This window comes from Salvia hispanica, chromosome 3 (assembly GCF_029641045.1).
Source record: "Salvia hispanica isolate PSC_SH4W2 chromosome 3, Shi_PSC_v1, whole genome shotgun sequence".
Lineage (NCBI taxonomy): Eukaryota > Viridiplantae > Streptophyta > Magnoliopsida > Lamiales > Lamiaceae > Salvia > Salvia hispanica.
The window spans coordinates 3,676,219-3,694,673 of NC_142694.1; the positions used below are offsets into that span (position 1 = coordinate 3,676,219).

Sequence of the window (18,455 nt, forward strand, 5' to 3'; positions counted from 1 at the left end):
GCCAAAGCAATCAATATTAGGTCCAAGATCTGGTCTGTTAGTATTGGGCTAATGGGCTTAGGCCCAATCAAGTTATATAAGGGAAAATATTTATAAATAATCAACAGCACTTGAATTTTCAAAAAGTGCACTATTGATTTCCACCATATAATTATTTTCAAATATACTCCAAATTTCGCCGTATGTTGCAAATATGATATTAAAGATTAGCAAAGATTATAAACCAATCTCATGCAATTTGGTACCATGATAAAACTAAAAATTTAAATAAAAATATGTCATTAATATATAAAAGAGCATTTGCATGTATGTGATATATTTGAAGATGTGATCAGCATTCAAAGATTTTTACTTTTGAGTTGTGAAGCACAAAAGTTTGACAAAATTTACCACACAATGATGACATATAGAATTGCTGATGGTAAATTGATAAGATAAAGTTGTGAAATGTCACAATTAACCAAAAAAGTTAATTATATCCAATAAAGCAATATAAACTTATGACGATCTGCATAATCATGACTTCATGAGTTTCAATCACCCAAGACAAGTGTTTGTTTGTTTGTTTTATTATTATTATTATTATTATTATTATTATTATTATTTATTTATTTATTTATTTATTTGGAGAAAGGGATAGCAAAGGTTGAGCCATAAATCTAACTTTTTACTAGAAAGTTTATTCACTTAAACATCCACAAAAGACTAGCATTTTTAATTATATACTGATTCTAGATAATTGTTCCTTTCATATCATAATTTGCAAATTACACATTTGAAGAAATATATTTCTTGATTCGGTTGTTTTACATTTTTCATATTTTATCTCCTGTTTAGTTTTTTATATATCTACAGTATTTTACTATATCAACATGGTAAATATGCTATACACGCGTTAATTGTGATTATAATTAATTAACTGTGGTGATAATTAAATTATTATTACTATAGCACCAAAAGTATTTGCATGATTACATATTCATTATTAATATTGTTGGTCATTTGGACAGCAAATTTAGAGAATATGGGACACGATGATGAGTCATCCTCGTCCTTTTATAAGACAAAAAAGATAAAACAGATTAGAGTAAATCCATTAGATTAGTTTTATGTACACTTTTACATTACTTCACACTACTTTTAATTTGTTCCAAATTTTACTTAATTATTCATAACAAGGATGGTTTGTCAAATATTCGTTTATACCTTTTTTTTTATCGGTTTGAGAGCATTCAACGGAGAATAAAGCAATATATGAATAAAAATATCTATGAAAAATATTAAAGCATGGATTCCAAATTTAAATTATGTGTTTAATTATACTGTAAAATGTAATTAATAACATTAATAAAGATAGTTCACACACATCATCTCTGCTTTGAAACAAATAAAATACTGTATTTGACAGCATTCTCTGATCAAACAAAATAATTCTAACTTCAAGAAAAGCATCAATGTTAGCATGAATCAACACGTTACACATCCAATCCCTCCAAAAAACAAAAAAGGAATTTAATTTTTATTTTATTTATGACAAACTTATCTTCACAAGGACTCACTCTACTTTCTTAATTGTAGTAATTTGAAGCTTTTCATTCAAAACAAGCTAATTATGATACATTAATCATAACATATATTCTGGGATTTGCTTGGTCTAAAAATTGTACTACTATGAAATTAGCACTTATTTTTTTTATTCTTTGCAATTTTGAAGTGGGAATACTACTTTAGTTAAAGAGAAGTACTCCTATGTTGATGCCCTAGAGCAGTTCACATGAAAACAGGGTAGGGTACAGTCCAGCCTCTAGACAAATAGGCAGACAAAAAGGAATGTAGAACCGGAAAAGCCTCATCACTTTATTGCATTGTTCAATAGTTACATCTCTAGAACCTCGCCTCCATATTATTAAAACTTCACATTTTCACACCGCAAGGTTCAATCTTTAGTCTTTACCATCTTCTATCAGAATTTTTTACTGTGTAATCTCACTTATCAGCTTATGGGATTTTGATATTTCTGCATTTCTTGACATTCTTGCAATAAAGATTCTTTTTTGAGCTGTTTTGTAACTGCATATGTGCATATATTAGACTACAATGAAGAGGATTAATGTTGAGTTTTGTCTTTTTGCTTGCTTAAATGAAGAAAACGGTGATAGCTTTTATCATTATTTTTTAGCTGGAATTGATTCTGTGAGAATGTGCACCGCAAAAGCCTTTTCGAAGTTGGTTTTATTGTGCTTTTCTTGATTTGTGATGGGCTCTCCTCTATCATCTCTGTGGTTATAAAGATTTCTGCTTTTTCTTTTTCCATTGCTTCCTTTTTTGTCTTGCTTTCTCTATCGTTTTCAGGGTTCCCTTATCTTTTTCCATTTATGCAAAGTGGTGTATGCTAAGTCCAGCCCGTGCACACTATTTTACATCCTAATTTCACACTTTGAAATTCAAATATAAATAACATGTGACAATGTGATCTTCATTCCATTGCTAGGAGTTCAGTTTCAATCACTCGGACACATTTTCTCGTGCATTGATTCGTTATAAAATCGAAACGAGCTATGAGCTTCAATAGCGCTGCTGGGGGTATGTTAACTACTCTCCTTTGGTTGATTACTATAGTGTCTCAGCTATTTTTAGTCACATAATTTAGTGATTGTTACTAGTTACAGAATGTGCTATAAACACTTGTTTCTTACCATATATAGGTGGCCAATCATCTCGGACAACGTATGAGTTTGGAAGGACTCATGTCATCAGGCCAAAAGGGAGGCATCAAGCAACAATAATTTGGCTACATGATCTTGGTGATAAAGGGTCGAGGTATTATGTCCTCTTTCGTTCGTTATGTGATTCATGTTGTTGATAGGAAGTTCCACTATTTAATGGTGATAATTACATTCATCTTGAATTGCATGAATAGTGTTGATCAGTTGTGTGAATTCCGGTTGGTCTAATCTTTGTACTAATCAAACTACAAGCATGTGACTAATAAGCAAAGAGTGCATCCTTGTTGTGTTATGGAATACAGTTCTGTCCAGTTACTGGGGTAAATGATCGGATGCCTCGAAGTTTGAGTTTTTACTCGTCTATTCTTGCATAGTCAATATGACGTCTGTGATGAGGATGTGTCGTCTAGTCTTTTAACCAAGTCTACTACTAATTTACTATGTAGAAGGTGTAGAACAGGGGACCACTAACTCACTAACCACAATTTCCCACTTTTAAAAGCATTAAGCATTGTTTGTATCCATCTGGATATTTGATCACAGGCTGTAAGTTGTTGTATTTTAATTAAGAATTAGCCTGTCTGAGGATAGGACTGTTGTCTTAGTCTATCATTATACTTAACCGCGTAGTCAAATTGTGGTCCCAAAAACTATGTAAGTTTCCACACTATGGAGATATAGATACACGAACTTTTGGAGCAAGTATAAACTCTTAACTCGCTACAAGTTTCGGCTGTATGTTGTCAACTTGATTAAAAAATGTTCCAGAGAATGATCTTCTTAACTCATTTTGTTATTCAATACTACTATTCATTCTTCCTTCTAGACTGGTGTTGCTTACTTATGTGTGAGCCAATGGATGCTCAAATATCAGAGTCAAGATATATTAAAATATTTAACTCTGGCAACTTTTTTAAGCCTCAAGTGATGGTTAATGCAGTGTTATGCATATTCTTATTGTCGTTGCTGATCCACTGTGATTCTAATTTTATTCATGTTTTTGCAGCTGGACTCAGCAATTGGAAAGCCTTCCTCTTCCGAATGTGAGTTATTCGATATAATTCAAAGTCATCCCTTGTCTTTCAACATCTGTGTGATGCAACAAATAATCCGATCCCTTTCTAGTTTGAAATAATGTTGTTTGTCTCAATTTGAAGTTTAAACTGATAATGCAGGTAAAGTGGATATGCCCAACTGCTCCTACTCGTCCAGTTTCTTTATTTGGGGGATTTCCTTGCACGGCTTGTAAGATATTATTCTTTACCCTATAACCATTTCGAACTTCTGCCACTGGAATTTCTATGCTGCTGCAAGCTCTAAATCAGTGGTAAATAATTTCTAAACAGTAGATGGTGGATTTTCACTCTATCGAATAACATATTTATCTTCTTGACTGGCAGGGTTCGATGCACATGATCTTTCAGAGGATGCACCCGACGATTTACAAGGATTGGATGCATCAGCAGCACATGTTGCTAATCTCCTATCAACAGAGCCTGCCAACAGTAAGTTTCTACTTCTAAGCATCATAAATTTTCTTTTAAAAGGATAATATGTATAAGAGCTTGGTTAGAGATGAAATAATCAACAAAACACTGAAAAACAATATCAAACTATTGGCTACAATTGTATATCATTGCAAAAGGTGTTTGGCTTTCAAAAGGGTGCATGTAGAATTAAGACTGTCATTTAGTTTTTTATTTTCTAGGTGGTTTTCCAGAATTTGTGTGCCTTTTTTCCTATTAAATTTGCTCCTTTACTAGAGACGTTTCACGATGAGCACATTTTAATCATTAAATTGTCCAGCGAACTCATTGAAGAAATGCTATGGTCTAATTTGGAAAGGATTTACAACAATCTCCCTGGTTACATAAGTTTAACATGCACAAAAGGATCTTAGTCGGAATTAGGAAGATATCATGACTCTACACACAACTTAAACTATTACTTTTATGCATTGATTTCAAGTTGTGTACAAAATGCTGATGCATACAACTCTTTGCTACATATTCACAGTCAAACTTGGTATTGGTGGCTTTAGTATGGGTGCTGCAACTGCTCTTTACTCCGCCACATGCCACATTTTTGGTCAATACTCAAATAGAAACCCGTACTTAGTTAACTTGAGCTGTGTTATCGGCCTCAGCGGCTGGCTTCCATGTTCCAGGTACAACTCCCTTTCTCTGGCCTCAGTGACAACACATTTTACATAGCATAAATAATCAACATGCTCTTTTGCACTCAACAGCTATTTGTTTTCTAGGATGTTAAGGAACCGAATCGAAAGGTCTAATGAGACTGTAAGTCGTGCAGCATCATTGCCCATTTTGCTTTGTCATGGATCTGGTATGTATGATTTATGTTTACTCGCTATCTCAAATGTTCAACATCCAGTTTGTTTCCCACTGCTATACCTGTGTTCTTGTTATCTAAACTACAATTTCATCATGAATTATTAGTTCCTATATGAAAGAATCTTTGTTGCAGGGGATGACGTTGTGGCTTATAAACACGGAGAAAACTCTGCGCGTACATTAAGTTCAGCTGGATTCCAGAACCTAATGTTTAGATCATATGGAGGGTACAGATACATCCAAATCTATTAACCTATGTAACACCGAGTTAGCTAGCTTCTTGTTTCGTCCCAATGAATCTTATGTTTGCATTCATGCAGGCTCGGGCATTACACCACCCAGGAAGAGATGGAAGAAGTTTGTCGCTGGTTAGCTGCACGATTGGGGCTTCAGGGATCGTAAACTGAGAAATCCGTGAGGCGGTTTGGGGGTATACGTGAGAAGAAATCAAAATAAAACATTAATAGTTATGACAGGTTGAAGAAGTATTATGAATAGGATAGAATACTGTGTAAAATAACAGTGTGTTTTCCTTTGTATTCCTGGTGGTGCATTGTGACTTTAATGTTTGAGATAAAACTTTTGCTCATTCCCATCTAAAAGTATTTATATTTTTGCTTTTTCTGTACCTTTTATGGAATCTGAGTTGCAGCTTATTTTGCATTTTGCCTTCTAGTAACTCTATGTTAGTTATTGGACTAATTTCATGATTTTTGTTTTACTTAAGGCAATCTTTTGATGTAAAGTAACAATTTGAACATAGAATGGCAGAAACATAAATAGATAATTTGCATCACAATTGCATCAATTGTTCCCACCTAGGGCCTTTATTAGTGCAGTAAAAGGTCTATGAGTTTCCAAGAAAATAAGTTATGGAAAGATATCATAAACAATCCACAATGTAGTTCAAGTAAATTAATCTGGGGCAGAATTTGGGAGCCAACGCTCTAACCACAATGTTTAAAGTGTGCATCATCCGATAATTAAGCTCTTCAATGGATCAATGGAATGAATAGTCACAGCTCTTTTGAAGACTTCCTTCAGACATTAACCATGGCACCTTTTGTATCTCAGTTTTGATCATCTATGGCTGGAACCATCTTGAAGGCTATCTCTCTATTGTGGTGCGCCTCTCTTGGAACCTGCGCTTGAGGGTATGGATTTCAGAATAAACTTGCGCCCGGTTCTCAGGCCATTCAGGGACAAACCAGGCCCATGTCGCAGAGCATGAGGAGGGGAAACACGTTTCTTATTTGGGGAGCTTGATTTCACAGCATTTTGTGGTGCATGACTGTCCTTCAATATATCCGGTGTATCATCTTGCATGCTGTTGGATGGCTCACCATCAAGGTCGATTACCTTCAGTTGTCTACTTGCACTAGACTGGGCCATAGGGGTGCCTGGTGACCGAAGCAAACTAAGCGAACCAACAGGAGAATAGTGATTGGTACCTCCAGGAATCCCTTTCTTGCCAGTTTGGTGGCGAACTGATGAGAATTCACCAGGAGTTTCTACAGTGTTAAGAAACAATTCCTCCTGGGAAGATACTACATCCAGATCTTCCAGAGCAGCTTCTGAAATCATGGAGTTGTCGTCTAAGTTTATAGGTGACAACGAGGTCATGGCATTTGGCGTTACAGAGATTACACCAGATTCAGGTGACTGGAAACACCGTCTGGGACGCAGACTTCCTTCTCGGACATCCTTCCTGTGGTCGTGTATGTGCAGATAGTAAACAAGGCAACTAGTGGCATATTTAAGACGTCTCCGAATATTATTTGAGGAAATCATACTTACTTGAACTGTACTGTTGGTGTTTGAGGAGTCAGCTCGGAATGACTTGAACCACCATTTGTGCCATCTGTTGTTTCAGAAGTGCCTTCCTTGTTCAAGATATCCTTTTCCAAGCTATATTCTACAGAAATAAGGGATCAAGTGAATGAGCATATTTCAACTTTTCCAGCAATTGAAAAAGTTGCAAGAATTTGATCACTTAATTGTACTGATACAAAAGGTTACTAACTATCCATGTCAATCATACAGTTGTCGAGCTCAGTTAAGACAAGCAGAAGACACTTTACTGAATGCATACCCAATCAAACTTCAGTCCACATATGTACTAAAGTTGATTCCTTCATTGAGGCTTAAATACCTATACATTTGCTACTCTTATTACAAGGACAGTAACATGGTGAGCAAGGCAAGGCAATAAAAATGAAAAAATATCAATATATACTAGCACTTGTGAGAGAAGGGGATGAGTGGCCAAAAGTGAGAGTTTATTCATCTCCTATAAGGTTCATGTGATGAAGGGCCTGGTTGAAATAGGTGAAATAAGGTTCATGCGCACTCCCATGAAAAAAAAGTAAAACGAAAATAATGGAAAAATAATCAAATATTCTATCGATCAAGTATGCATGCTATCTTGGTGCATATTAATGAGTGTACATCAAGTGTGCATTTCATAAACAAGTGATACACTATCCATCTTAAGATTGTATAATGCCCCCGGTGCAAGGGACCGTTGAGATAGGGCAGTACAACAGACTCTTCCAGCAACTATCTAACATCCGTTTTTGTTTTGTAAAAGTAGCCAAGCCAAATTATTAGTTAAGTCCATTCTACTATATATTAAATCCCCAAGCATTCATTGGGAGACCAGGAAATAAAATGATGGGAAGATTTTATACTTCATTAGAGATTTAACATGGATATGATAGCTTAGGATTACATCACTAGGAAATAGCTATATAGTCCAAAATCATACCTCCTTTTCGTCCGTGCACATTTTTACATCCTTCACATCGGCATCCATCTGAGCAACCAACATTTGACTTCTCCACAGTAAACAGACGTATCAATAACCATAAACCGGGGATATAGAGTTATGGCAAAGGAAAATAGAGACATAAAGTAAAAAAAGGAAATGCTCTTGTATGTTAATGTATGAATACACGACTACTTACATGATAGCACTCACAGTACTTCTTGAGACACATGGACTTCTTGCAATTGCACCCCCTCTTATGCCTTGCCGAGGAGGGTGTGAGGAGTGTTTCATCTTCCTGTGAAAAAATCTACATTTTAAATATTATCTTACATGTATTTCAATCACAAACAATATTGAAAATTAATACCCCAGGACTGCTTGCAGGTGTCTCAGTGACATGTTTTACAATTTTCGGCGCAAATGCAAGAGGATTCCGTGATTCAATTTGTTTCCGTGACTCAATAACTTTGTCCTCATATTGGGGTCTGTTGTAGCACCCTTGGCAAGCACACGATCCCGCACAGTATAACCCAGCAGCAAAGCAATCACAATACCTGCAGAAATCAAATTACTAATGGGTCAACTGGTGGCTGCAAATAACTATACACAGAGCAGTGAAGGACTTACAGCTTTAGGCATTTACTCTTCCTACAATGGCACCTTTTGCAACCATCACCATCATTGGAGTCGGAAGATCTCTTCCTGGAAAATTAACAAAGATTGGTCCCAACAAAACCGTAAGATATATACAAGTGGAACTGAACATGATAACAAGTAAGCCTACCTTTTCTTTTTGGGGTTTGAATTGAGTTCCTCTGAAATGTCATTTGTGTTGATATCAGTATACACCCTCTTGTTACCTTGAGCTGATTGGTTGGCTACAGGTCTGTTAGAAGATTCAGTAATCACAGAAGGTAAAGATGCAACAGAATTAACTGCTGCAGAGTCATGGATTTTAGGCCCACTATCATCAGTGCATGCTGAAACATTCTCAACAGGAGAGAATACTGCAGAACTTTTTGATGCATCAGAGAGATGAGAGTTGATTGTGCGTGCGGACTTCGATCCTTGTATGCTGAAGTTAAAGGTCTGAGCAGATTTTGTATGCACTATTGCACCTGACCCAGCTTGCAAAACATTGATGATACTATTCAGGTGCAAGCCAATACCCGAAGGCTTGGGAATATTTACAGTATCATTCCTACTTTGAGGATGCAGAGGCTGATTTTTCTCAGTCTCTTTCCCCTTGATGGGAGTGCATGGTATGTCCAAAGGTGATTTGGAGCCACCACTATTCGAAGGACTTTGGGTTGGCCTACTTATTACAGTATAAGGATTATCTTCGAGTTGGAGGCTGCGTCTATCCATCCCATGGTGTTGAAAATCCTGATCAATTTCGTAAATTTCTAAGATTTTCCTTTGTACTAGAGTGGACAAATATGGACAAGCAATATTAGTGTTCATAAAAAGCAAGATTACATAAACAACTACTGAAGCATAATTATTTGCAGTTAAATACTTGCCTATAAACTACTATTGAAACGGCTACTGATGCATAAGTATTTTCATTTGAAGAAATTTGCGTATCGGTGCTTAATATAGTATTTGAAAACACTTATATACTTCACTTAGATTTTTCATGACTGTCGTTCGAGATTGTAAAGAATGCACGCACACAAGATTAGACTCCTCGAAGTGAAATTTACTTAAATAACAAAACTTGCTATGTTTGGGTCAAGATATTTTGAAGCATCGTCAAAGTAGCCACAACGTTTGATAAATCGGTTTATTTATTTTTCCTTTAGTAGCATAATTCAAACCTCAAGATTATTTTGAGCTTCCTCCGAAACTGGTCCTATGTGGAAATAAGAGGATTGATTCGAGGCACAAGTTTGCCCTACTTCTTCTACATTCTGCAATTGCAACTTATTAGGTGATGAGCAAACTACATAAACATGAACTTTTAACATTGCAAAAAATGGGTGAATTTGTTGGATTATTCTCGACCTCAGTCATCGAATCTTGCTGATTTCCCAACACTTGATATTCACGAAACTCAGATTCAACCATATGAGAATAAGAGCTAGATATGGTGTCTCGTGCATCAGTTTCTTCTCCACCGACAACAATCCATCCATTTCCCTCATCTACCTCTTCAATTCCCCTAATTACGCCTGCAGATGAGATCGTTACATCCTCACTGGATAGTTTTGGATCACTTGAGCCCATGTTTACAACAACAGTCCTGATCAAGTAACAAACAAAAAAGAAAGAAGTGTCATTTCTAAATTCTGATACAGCAAGCTCAAGCACCTCATTCCTAATTCCAGCATTGTTTTACTTCACATAGCATTTCAAATTAATATTCAAAACCCAAAATCCAGCTCAAACATCATCTAAGCAGATCCCAATATCATCTCACAACAATCCAATGTAATGAAATGATACCTTCATCAGCCCCATCCCTCAAAACCAAATCATTTACTTAATCGAAAAACATTAATAAAATCCCAATTCAAGAATAAGAGTCCCCTGAAATGACAAGAACATGTCTCAATTTCACCCAAGAACCGATCTTTACTGGCATCTCATACCCTTTTTCTCAAAAGCAAACCAACACCATCATCTCTAAGCTAGCTCAATCAACAATCACACATAATTAAGCTAGGAAAATATACAGAAAAATTCAAGATAGATCCACAGTGAAATGAAGGATAATCTGAAGAGAAATTCGAGGTACTTGAGCAGTAAGAGTTCCAATTGTGGTGGAGGCAGTTTTGGAATGTTCAGGCAAAGGCCCTATTTTCCTGAAACCCTAATTGCAAGCTCAGATAGATGGTTGTAGCCTTGCATTTTCCACTTATTTTCCATTTTAGAGATCTCTGGAGTCAAATAAGCAAGTGATATACACACAGCATGATTTCCTTTTGTTTTCAACACCAAATAAATAGATTTAATTGCATTTCGTGTCGGAAGATTAAAAATAGAAAATAATTAAATAATAATTAATATTGGGATAGACCGGTTTTAAATTCAGCCAGACTTCGGCGGGAAATGCCTCGTGTGGAGGTTAGGGCTCAAGTACCAGCTGTCTTAAGCCCATTAGTATGCTGTGGGCTTCTGTGTAGACAATCAGCCCAAAACTATTGCTGGATAGGCTTCAAGGCCCAATTATTAATTAATTTTAAAATTAATTATTCTCTGGATACATTTCTTATTTGCGATTTTATACAGATTATTTTATATGTTGAATGAAGAAAATAAAATTTTTAAAAAATACCCCCTCCATCCATGAAAATTCGTCTCGGTTTGACCGGACACGGGTTTTAAGAAATATAATGGAAAGTGAGTTGAAAAAGTTAGTGGATTGTGGGTCCTACTTTTATATATTAGTTTTATAATAAAATGTGGGTAGGAATGAGTTAGTGGAATATGGGGTCCACTACCAAAAATGGTAAAAGTGAAATGGGACAAATTTTGGAGGACGGACGGAAATGGAAAACTGGGACAACTTTTGATGGACGGAGGGAGTATGTCAATTAATGTGGGACATTTAAAAAAGAAAAATGTGTCAATTAGAATGGATATTATAGCACAAAATAAAGTGAAATAGTGTATGCTTAAAAGTTTAAAATGGGTATTATAGCACAAAAATTTGTGTCCCTCACAAACATGCTTAGATCATCTCCAATCATACACTAAATCTCATTTTTAATGTAAAAAACTACTTCAATAATACAGCAATCTTAAACCTATTTTATATTTTTGTATAGAACAATACCAAACATTGATGTAAAGCAAAAATGATGAGATATATACTCCAAAATAGTGTAAAATTTAAATTTATGTAAATGATTGAAAATGTCGTTATATCTATTCTACCTTTTATAACTCTGCCTTCGTAATCATTTTTCTATAACATTAGTAATCAAATTGATCTGAAATAAATGCACATATTGTTTTTATTTACTATATCCGCACATTATTCTTAAAATATTTAAGAAATAAAGTAAATCAAATACTCCTATTATTTATTTCGTAAACTATATCTAAAACACACACGATCCTGATCCGGACAGTCTAATTTTCTTGGACATACTGTAGTGAATGATATATTTTTTTTATTTGTTTGGAATCAATTATATAATTAAAATTAATCGACAAAATTAATTTTGAAGACATTTAATAAGACACAGAGAGTACTAACTTTCAACGTTTCAAAAAAATATTCATAAGGTGCGTGTTTTTTCTTTTAAAAAAACCATTATTTTCGTCAAACAATTAATTTATGCCCCACTTAACATTATTAGACAGCAGAATGATGAGACCGAATTAATAGGTGGATATACTCTAATTAAGATGGATTTTTGGTCAATCTACCTAATAATTTGACTAGTTCGATTCATAACTCTAACGCCAAATACTTTTTTGCAAATTTGGGGTTACGACTACTATTAACGGTTTACTTTATCTTTCAGTTCATAAATACATTGGATTTATTCTAGATTTCAATGGGAAATTGGCTCACAACATTAAACACCCACCATCAATTCATAAAATACATTGGATTTATTCTAACTGGTATCCCACGGTGCGATGCACGACTCATTTTCTTTTATTTAAACTTGTTTTATACTGTAAAAAGATTTTATAAATTCATAAAAATATCATGAAATCTGAAATCATAAATATATAAAATAAAAAATATTTATTAAAAAAATATAAAATCACGTATAATTTAAAACACTTTTATACAATAGCAATTTATTGTACCAATAAAACTCATATAACCAAATAAGTTTATAAACTAAAAATTGCACACAAATCACGTATCATTTAAATCACTTTTAGATCTATACTATAAAAGATCAATCACAAACACATGTCAATAAAAACAATGTATAAATATATATTAGAAGATAGGAAAATCGATCAAAATTATCAACAAAAATACAGCAAACTAGCATGGAATATACAACCGATATCAATATGCATGCATTTAGCCGAAAAACAAAAAAACTGGTTGCATACCCTAATAACATACCCCGCATCGCCTACTTCCCGTGTAGCTGCTACCACCCATACCATGTCCAGGAAAGACAAATGAATAAGTGCTGCCACCAACCTAATATTCATATAGAGCACTATAATCAATCAAAATCATCAACAAAAATACAGCAAAATAGCATGGAATATACAACCGATATCAATATGCATGCATTTAGCCGAAAAACAAAAAAACTGGTTGCATACCCTAATAGCATACCCCGCATCGCCTACTTCCCGTGTAGCTGCTACCACCCATACCATGTCCAGGAAATGCAAATGAATAAGAGCTGCCACCAACCTAATATTCATATAGAGCATTATATGAAAAATTTATACATTCGACACTTTGCAATAGTACATGAAGAAAAGGAAAAAAATAATCACATAATTAAGCTCGACACTTCAAAACATACATCACTTCCACCATAAAGACCTGCAAGGAGAACAACATAAATAAACAACACGATTGATGATCAACCATGATCAACCATTAAGAGTAGCAGTATTAAAAGAAAAAAAATAAGGTAAACAAAGTATAAAAACATATGTAGTTCACAGTTCACATAAGCAACTATTAAAGTTATAAAAATAAGAATTAAAAATTCCATCTTCGAAATCATCCTGCAATTGCAAAGTCAGAACACAAATATGTGTATAAATACAAACCCTCAAAAATCAATAAAACAAAAGGAATATAATGCGAGCACATAGAAAAACGATTGAAATTGAATAATTGAAGAGATAAAAAAGGGGAGGAACATAACAGAATGTGAGAAAATCACCATCTTGTAGGAAATTTTCTAGTACAAAATTAGGCCAACCCTTTTCCAAAAACCAACAATCATTCACCTTCTTCACATCAACTTCCCAACTCATCTCTCTTTCCCCTCACATTATCCTGCATCTTGTCGGAATATTCTTACCAAATTTATCGACAAAATCTGGAGGAATTCTCTATTGTATATGCAAACAAATTAAGGAGAAATAGAATTATTAAAGCATTATTATTATGAAAGTTAGTGAGTGTGGCAATGAATGTCATTAGTGGATAGTTAATCAAGAAAAAAAATGAACAGTCATAGTATTAATATTTCATTTAAGTTACATAACATGATATTTAAATTTAATAATAAAGTAAGTATATTAAAAAATTTTTTTATACTATCAATGGTATTCATGTAACTATTCCTAAAACTCCCCTTTTATATATTTAAAGTTAGTGAGTGTGGCAATGAATGTCATTAGTGGATAGTTAATCAAGAAAAAAAATGAAAAGTCATAGTATTAATATTTCATTTAAGTTACATAACATGATATTTAAATTTAATAATAAAGTAAGTATATTAAAAAAAAAAATTTATACTATCAATGGTATTCATGTAACTATTCCTAAAACTCCCCTTTTATATATTTATAGAATTTCAAGGAGAATTTGACAATTTTGGATAGCAATTTCCTCATAGCAAAGACATTGTTGAGTTTATTTCAGTTCATTATCCCATGATGGAATCCGTCTGTTGTGCATTTTAGCCATTTCATTTCGAGCTCAATATGTTCGGTGAAATGCTTCTGAAGGTTGAAACCCTCTACTCCTACTATGTAAGTATAACTCTAAGTAAACCACTCCACTTAAACTTAATTTCTGGATGGTTTTACTTTACTTTTAACATGTACTGACGCTGACTTTATTTGGCAGTCAAAATTTTCAAAGTGGATTTCTTGAAATGCTAAAGATATCACAGAAAATCATGCAATATCTTCATTATTTACTTGTACTAAATTGAAATGCAACAGTGTTTAACTAGTCAAACATTAGAACGTTTCAACTATATCATATTTTAAAGCTAGAATATCATTATCTTGTAATAGTGTTAATCCTGTGGAATATTTTTCTGCTTGGTTTAATATAGATGCAACAATAAGTCAGCATCTCGTGTTTATGAATATACTAGTGTTTTTATCATTTTAATATCTTATATGCTGTGATTGAAACCGAAAGGGGGAGAAGAGGAGAATGTATGGTTTAGGTGAAGCAGCAAATACAAGTGATATTTGTCCATTTAGTCTAATGTGGGCAGATAAAAAAATGGTTTTGACATTGCTTCTTGACTTTGAACTCTTTTTTTGTTAATTATAGTGCACTCGTACCTATCTCTTCTACATTTGTTAAAAAAACATAATCTTTTGCTGCAAGATCGAATTTTTATCTCATATTCATGATTTTGATCGCGCTTGCTCAAACGATGTCGATAAGATATGCTGCGTGTTTGCTATTCTTGCTCTCTTCTGCTTGGTTATCTAACGCAGAAGATACAATAAGGCCTAATACGGTGATGAAAGAGAATGATACTTTAGTTTCAGCTGGTGGAGTTTTCGAGCTGGGATTTTTCCAAGATGCAGTTTCAGGGCATGTGTTCTTGGGGATTTGGTTCAAGAATCTTGCTAAGAAGAAGCCCGTGTGGGTGGCGAATCGCGACAATCCGCTTGAACATCTGTATGCAAATTTTCAGATCAGGGACGACGGCAACTTGATCGCAACAGACAGAAAGCAAGCGCCTATGCTTGTCAACTATGGTAGGCTTGCAACAAGCTCGAACACCAGCGCTACGCTTCTTGATTCTGGCAACCTCATTCTCAAGCAGGAAGGTGTGATTATATGGCAGAGTTTCGATTTCCCAACTGATACCTTACTTCCCGGGATGAGACTTGGCTGGTTCCGATTGCAGGGAGCTCTGCCGCGACGCCAGGTTCTGCTGTCGTGGCTGAGCCCTCAGAATCCCTCCCGTGGCACGTTCTCGGTGGGGACCACCTACAAGGATTCAAGAAAGGTGGCTGTCTGGAACAGAGATGTCAGCCACATGGATGTAGGCTGGCTGGAGAGTGATGGATTTAGGTTCATTTTCAAGAAACCATTTTCTAGTTTCAATTTCAGCTATACCTCTACCCTTCACGAGAGTTACCTCACTCTCAACACCGTTGATGGCTACGACATGTCATGGCTGGTGATAGCCTCGACTGGGCAGCTCGACGAGTATGCTCTGCAGGGAGGGAGGCTCTCCCTCATGCGCCACGACTTGTGTGATGCATCTGGGAAGGAGGTGAACGCGACCGTGTGTTTGGTTGATGGGGCATCCAGGGACTGTCCGGATGGGGATGTGTTTGTAGCGGTGAATGGGTCCGTGGCGTCGTCCATGTTGGCTTTGAATGTTTCGATCATTGATGACTTTGACGACTGTGAGCTGACTTGCCGGACCAACTGTTCTTGCGTGGCTTTCGCCTTTGGGGACGATTCCGGTTGCTGGCTTTACTATGGAAGTAGGAGTGATGTTGATCGCCACAGTGGGAATGGTGTTTTTCATGTTCGGAGCATTGCAGCAAACAAGAAGCAGGGTAAATTTTTCTTGATGTTATATTGAAATGTAGAGAAATAGTAGTGGCTATGTTCTTGTTATGATCCATGTCATAACTTCTTAGTTTGAATCGTTGTTTTTCGGTTAGGTGGAAAGAGAAGGAGGCTGGCAATGATCATCCTTGTGAGCTCAATTGTTCCGGTGATTCTAGCAACTGTAGTCTTGTGGTGCTTCAGACGACGCCACAAATGCATCTTTGCAGGTTTTAAAATTTAAACCATCTTCATCTCAGAACAAGTAGAACTGATGAATTTTCGATGTGATTTCTTGACTTTTTGTGTGGATTTTGTCAGCGAACAAGGTAACAGATCCTAAAGCTGCAACTACTATTGACATATGGAAAACCAACGATGTTGAGTTCATTGGAGAAGGGCACAACTTGACATGCTTTTGCATCGATACGCTTGAGAATGCAACAGACAGTTTCAATGCGGAAAACAAGCTTGGTGAAGGCGGCTTTGGACCTGTTTACAAGGTGAAGTTTTTCCGTGTTTGTTATTGTTCTGTTGAATTATTTTCCCACACCAGAGTGTTGCAATCAGTTTCTCTATCGTTGCAGGGAAAGCTCCCGAGTGGCCAAGAAATTGCGGTGAAAAGGCTTTCAAAGCGATCCGTTCAAGGAGCCAAGGAGTTCAGGAACGAAGTCGCAGTAATCTCAAGGCTTCAACATAGGAATCTTGTCAAACTTCTTGGCTGTTGCATTCAAGGGGAAGAATACATATTAGTGTACGAATACATGATCAACAGAAGTTTGGATTCTTTCATCTTTGGTATGTATTCAAGAATGTATCTCGTCATTTGCAAAAATCTGGTAGCTGAACAATTTCCTCTGTTGCAGATGAATCCAAACAGTCATTAGTGGATTGGAAGACTCGGGTTCAAATCATTGAAGGGATCGCACAGGGCATTCTGTACCTACACAAGTACTCAAGGCTGAGGGTCATACATCGCGACCTCAAGGCGAGCAACATCCTCTTGGATGGTGGTATGAACCCAAAGATCTCTGATTTTGGCATGGCCAGGATTTATGGTGAGAACGGAGCTCGTGCAAAGACAACCAAAATCGCAGGCACCTAGTAAGAAACTCATGTTCCAAGTGTGTTGTATGGAGTTGCATTTTTCTCGAGCATTATGCATAAGTATTGTTTTTGTGTGTTCAGTGGTTACATGTCGCCTGAATACGCTATGGATGGCAATTTCTCGGAGAAATCGGATGTGTTTAGCTTTGGCATTATAGTGCTAGAGATCATCAGTGGCAAGAGGAATATTTCCTTCTTTGAGGCTGATCACTCTCTGAATCTGCTCGGCTATGTAAGCTTCGATAGTCACTCATTTTTTCAGTTTCGATAGTCATGGAAAAGGAAATGATTTTAACATGAAGGGAAATGGAATCTAATTAGGCATGGAAGCTGTGGAAAGAAGGGAGGAGCATTGAGTTCTTGGATGCAACGCTGCAGGCTGACTCATGCGCGGCTAGTGAAGCAGAAAAGTATGTCCGGTTAGGGCTTCTGTGCGTGCAGGAACGAGCTGCAGATCGCCCGGACATGCCGGGTTTTGTAGCAATGGCTGGCAATGACGTAGCTGCTCTTCCTCTGCCTAAACAGCCTGCATTTTTGAGCTAACAGGACTGTACAGTTGATGCTGTTTTTTTATTGTAATTGTGCATATCCTTTTGCAAGGTCAACATAGATTTAGACGTAGATGTATCATATATTGAATTCTAGTAAAAGGGAATTCTTTTATAATTTTTTTGAAATAGTCAAGCTCTGATCCAGCAATATTTGTAATATAAGTAAGGTAAACTTCTATGAGATTTCTTGACCAATTAAAAGGTGTCATCCACCATTATTAACCTAATCACATAGTATGACATAGCATAAATAACTTGATAAAATATGATATAGTCACAAAAAAAAAATATAAAGTCTTATTTTGCTGACAATAATTAAAAACAGTAATTAGACCAACCACCTTGGATTAGGATAGAGTCATACTCCCTCCGTCCCCGATTAAGAGTCACACTTTTCTATTTCGGTCCGTCCCCAATTAAGAGTCACATTTCATTTTTACCATAAGTAGTAGTAGGTCTCACATTCCACTAACTCACTTCACTCACATTTTATTATAAAACCAATATAAAAAAATG

General features: G+C 35.7%; 3 protein-coding genes across 6 annotated transcripts; 2 read left to right on the forward strand and 1 right to left on the reverse strand.

Moving 5' to 3' along the window:
• Positions 1 to 1,727: 1,727 nt before the first annotated feature.
• On the forward strand, positions 1,728 to 5,743 carry LOC125213954 (uncharacterized). 3 transcript variants are annotated; one of them, XM_048114771.2, is made up of 10 exons: positions 1,728 to 1,934; positions 2,492 to 2,583; positions 2,706 to 2,820; positions 3,733 to 3,769; positions 3,902 to 3,971; positions 4,127 to 4,231; positions 4,743 to 4,893; positions 4,975 to 5,072; positions 5,214 to 5,307; positions 5,401 to 5,743. In XM_048114771.2, the coding sequence occupies exons 2-10, from the start codon at positions 2,559 to 2,561 to the stop codon at positions 5,480 to 5,482; spliced, it is 777 nt and encodes a 258-aa protein (XP_047970728.1). In that variant the 5' UTR covers positions 1,728 to 1,934; positions 2,492 to 2,558; the 3' UTR covers positions 5,483 to 5,743. The 3 variants fall into 3 exon arrangements, with proteins under 3 accessions (XP_047970728.1, XP_047970733.1, XP_088924390.1); XM_048114776.2 differs by having other exon boundaries at positions 1,733 to 1,934; positions 4,990 to 5,072; XM_089068264.1 differs by lacking the exons at positions 1,728 to 1,934; positions 2,492 to 2,583; positions 2,706 to 2,820 and adding an exon at positions 3,435 to 3,650.
• A 105-nt stretch (positions 5,744 to 5,848) lies between these two features.
• LOC125213953 (uncharacterized) lies at positions 5,849 to 10,792 on the reverse strand. Of its 2 annotated transcripts, none has more exons than XM_048114767.2 (10): positions 10,591 to 10,792; positions 9,858 to 10,095; positions 9,671 to 9,763; positions 8,635 to 9,236; positions 8,478 to 8,552; positions 8,218 to 8,404; positions 8,047 to 8,157; positions 7,848 to 7,914; positions 6,878 to 6,995; positions 5,849 to 6,788 (listed from the first exon to the last, which is right to left on the reverse strand). In XM_048114767.2, exons 2-10 carry the CDS (start codon positions 10,077 to 10,079, stop codon positions 6,197 to 6,199), a joined length of 2,067 nt encoding a protein of 688 aa, XP_047970724.1. In that variant the 5' UTR covers positions 10,080 to 10,095; positions 10,591 to 10,792; the 3' UTR covers positions 5,849 to 6,196. The 2 variants fall into 2 exon arrangements, with proteins under 2 accessions (XP_047970724.1, XP_047970725.1); XM_048114768.2 differs by having other exon boundaries at positions 8,047 to 8,145; positions 10,591 to 10,791.
• A 4,006-nt stretch (positions 10,793 to 14,798) lies between these two features.
• LOC125216386 (receptor-like serine/threonine-protein kinase SD1-8) lies at positions 14,799 to 18,155 on the forward strand. The gene is made up of 7 exons (XM_048118077.2): positions 14,799 to 16,289; positions 16,398 to 16,511; positions 16,603 to 16,784; positions 16,869 to 17,079; positions 17,148 to 17,385; positions 17,470 to 17,620; positions 17,710 to 18,155. The coding sequence occupies exons 1-7, from the start codon at positions 15,116 to 15,118 to the stop codon at positions 17,929 to 17,931; spliced, it is 2,292 nt and encodes a 763-aa protein (XP_047974034.1). The 5' UTR covers positions 14,799 to 15,115; the 3' UTR covers positions 17,932 to 18,155.
• The last annotated feature ends 300 nt before the right edge of the window (positions 18,156 to 18,455 follow it).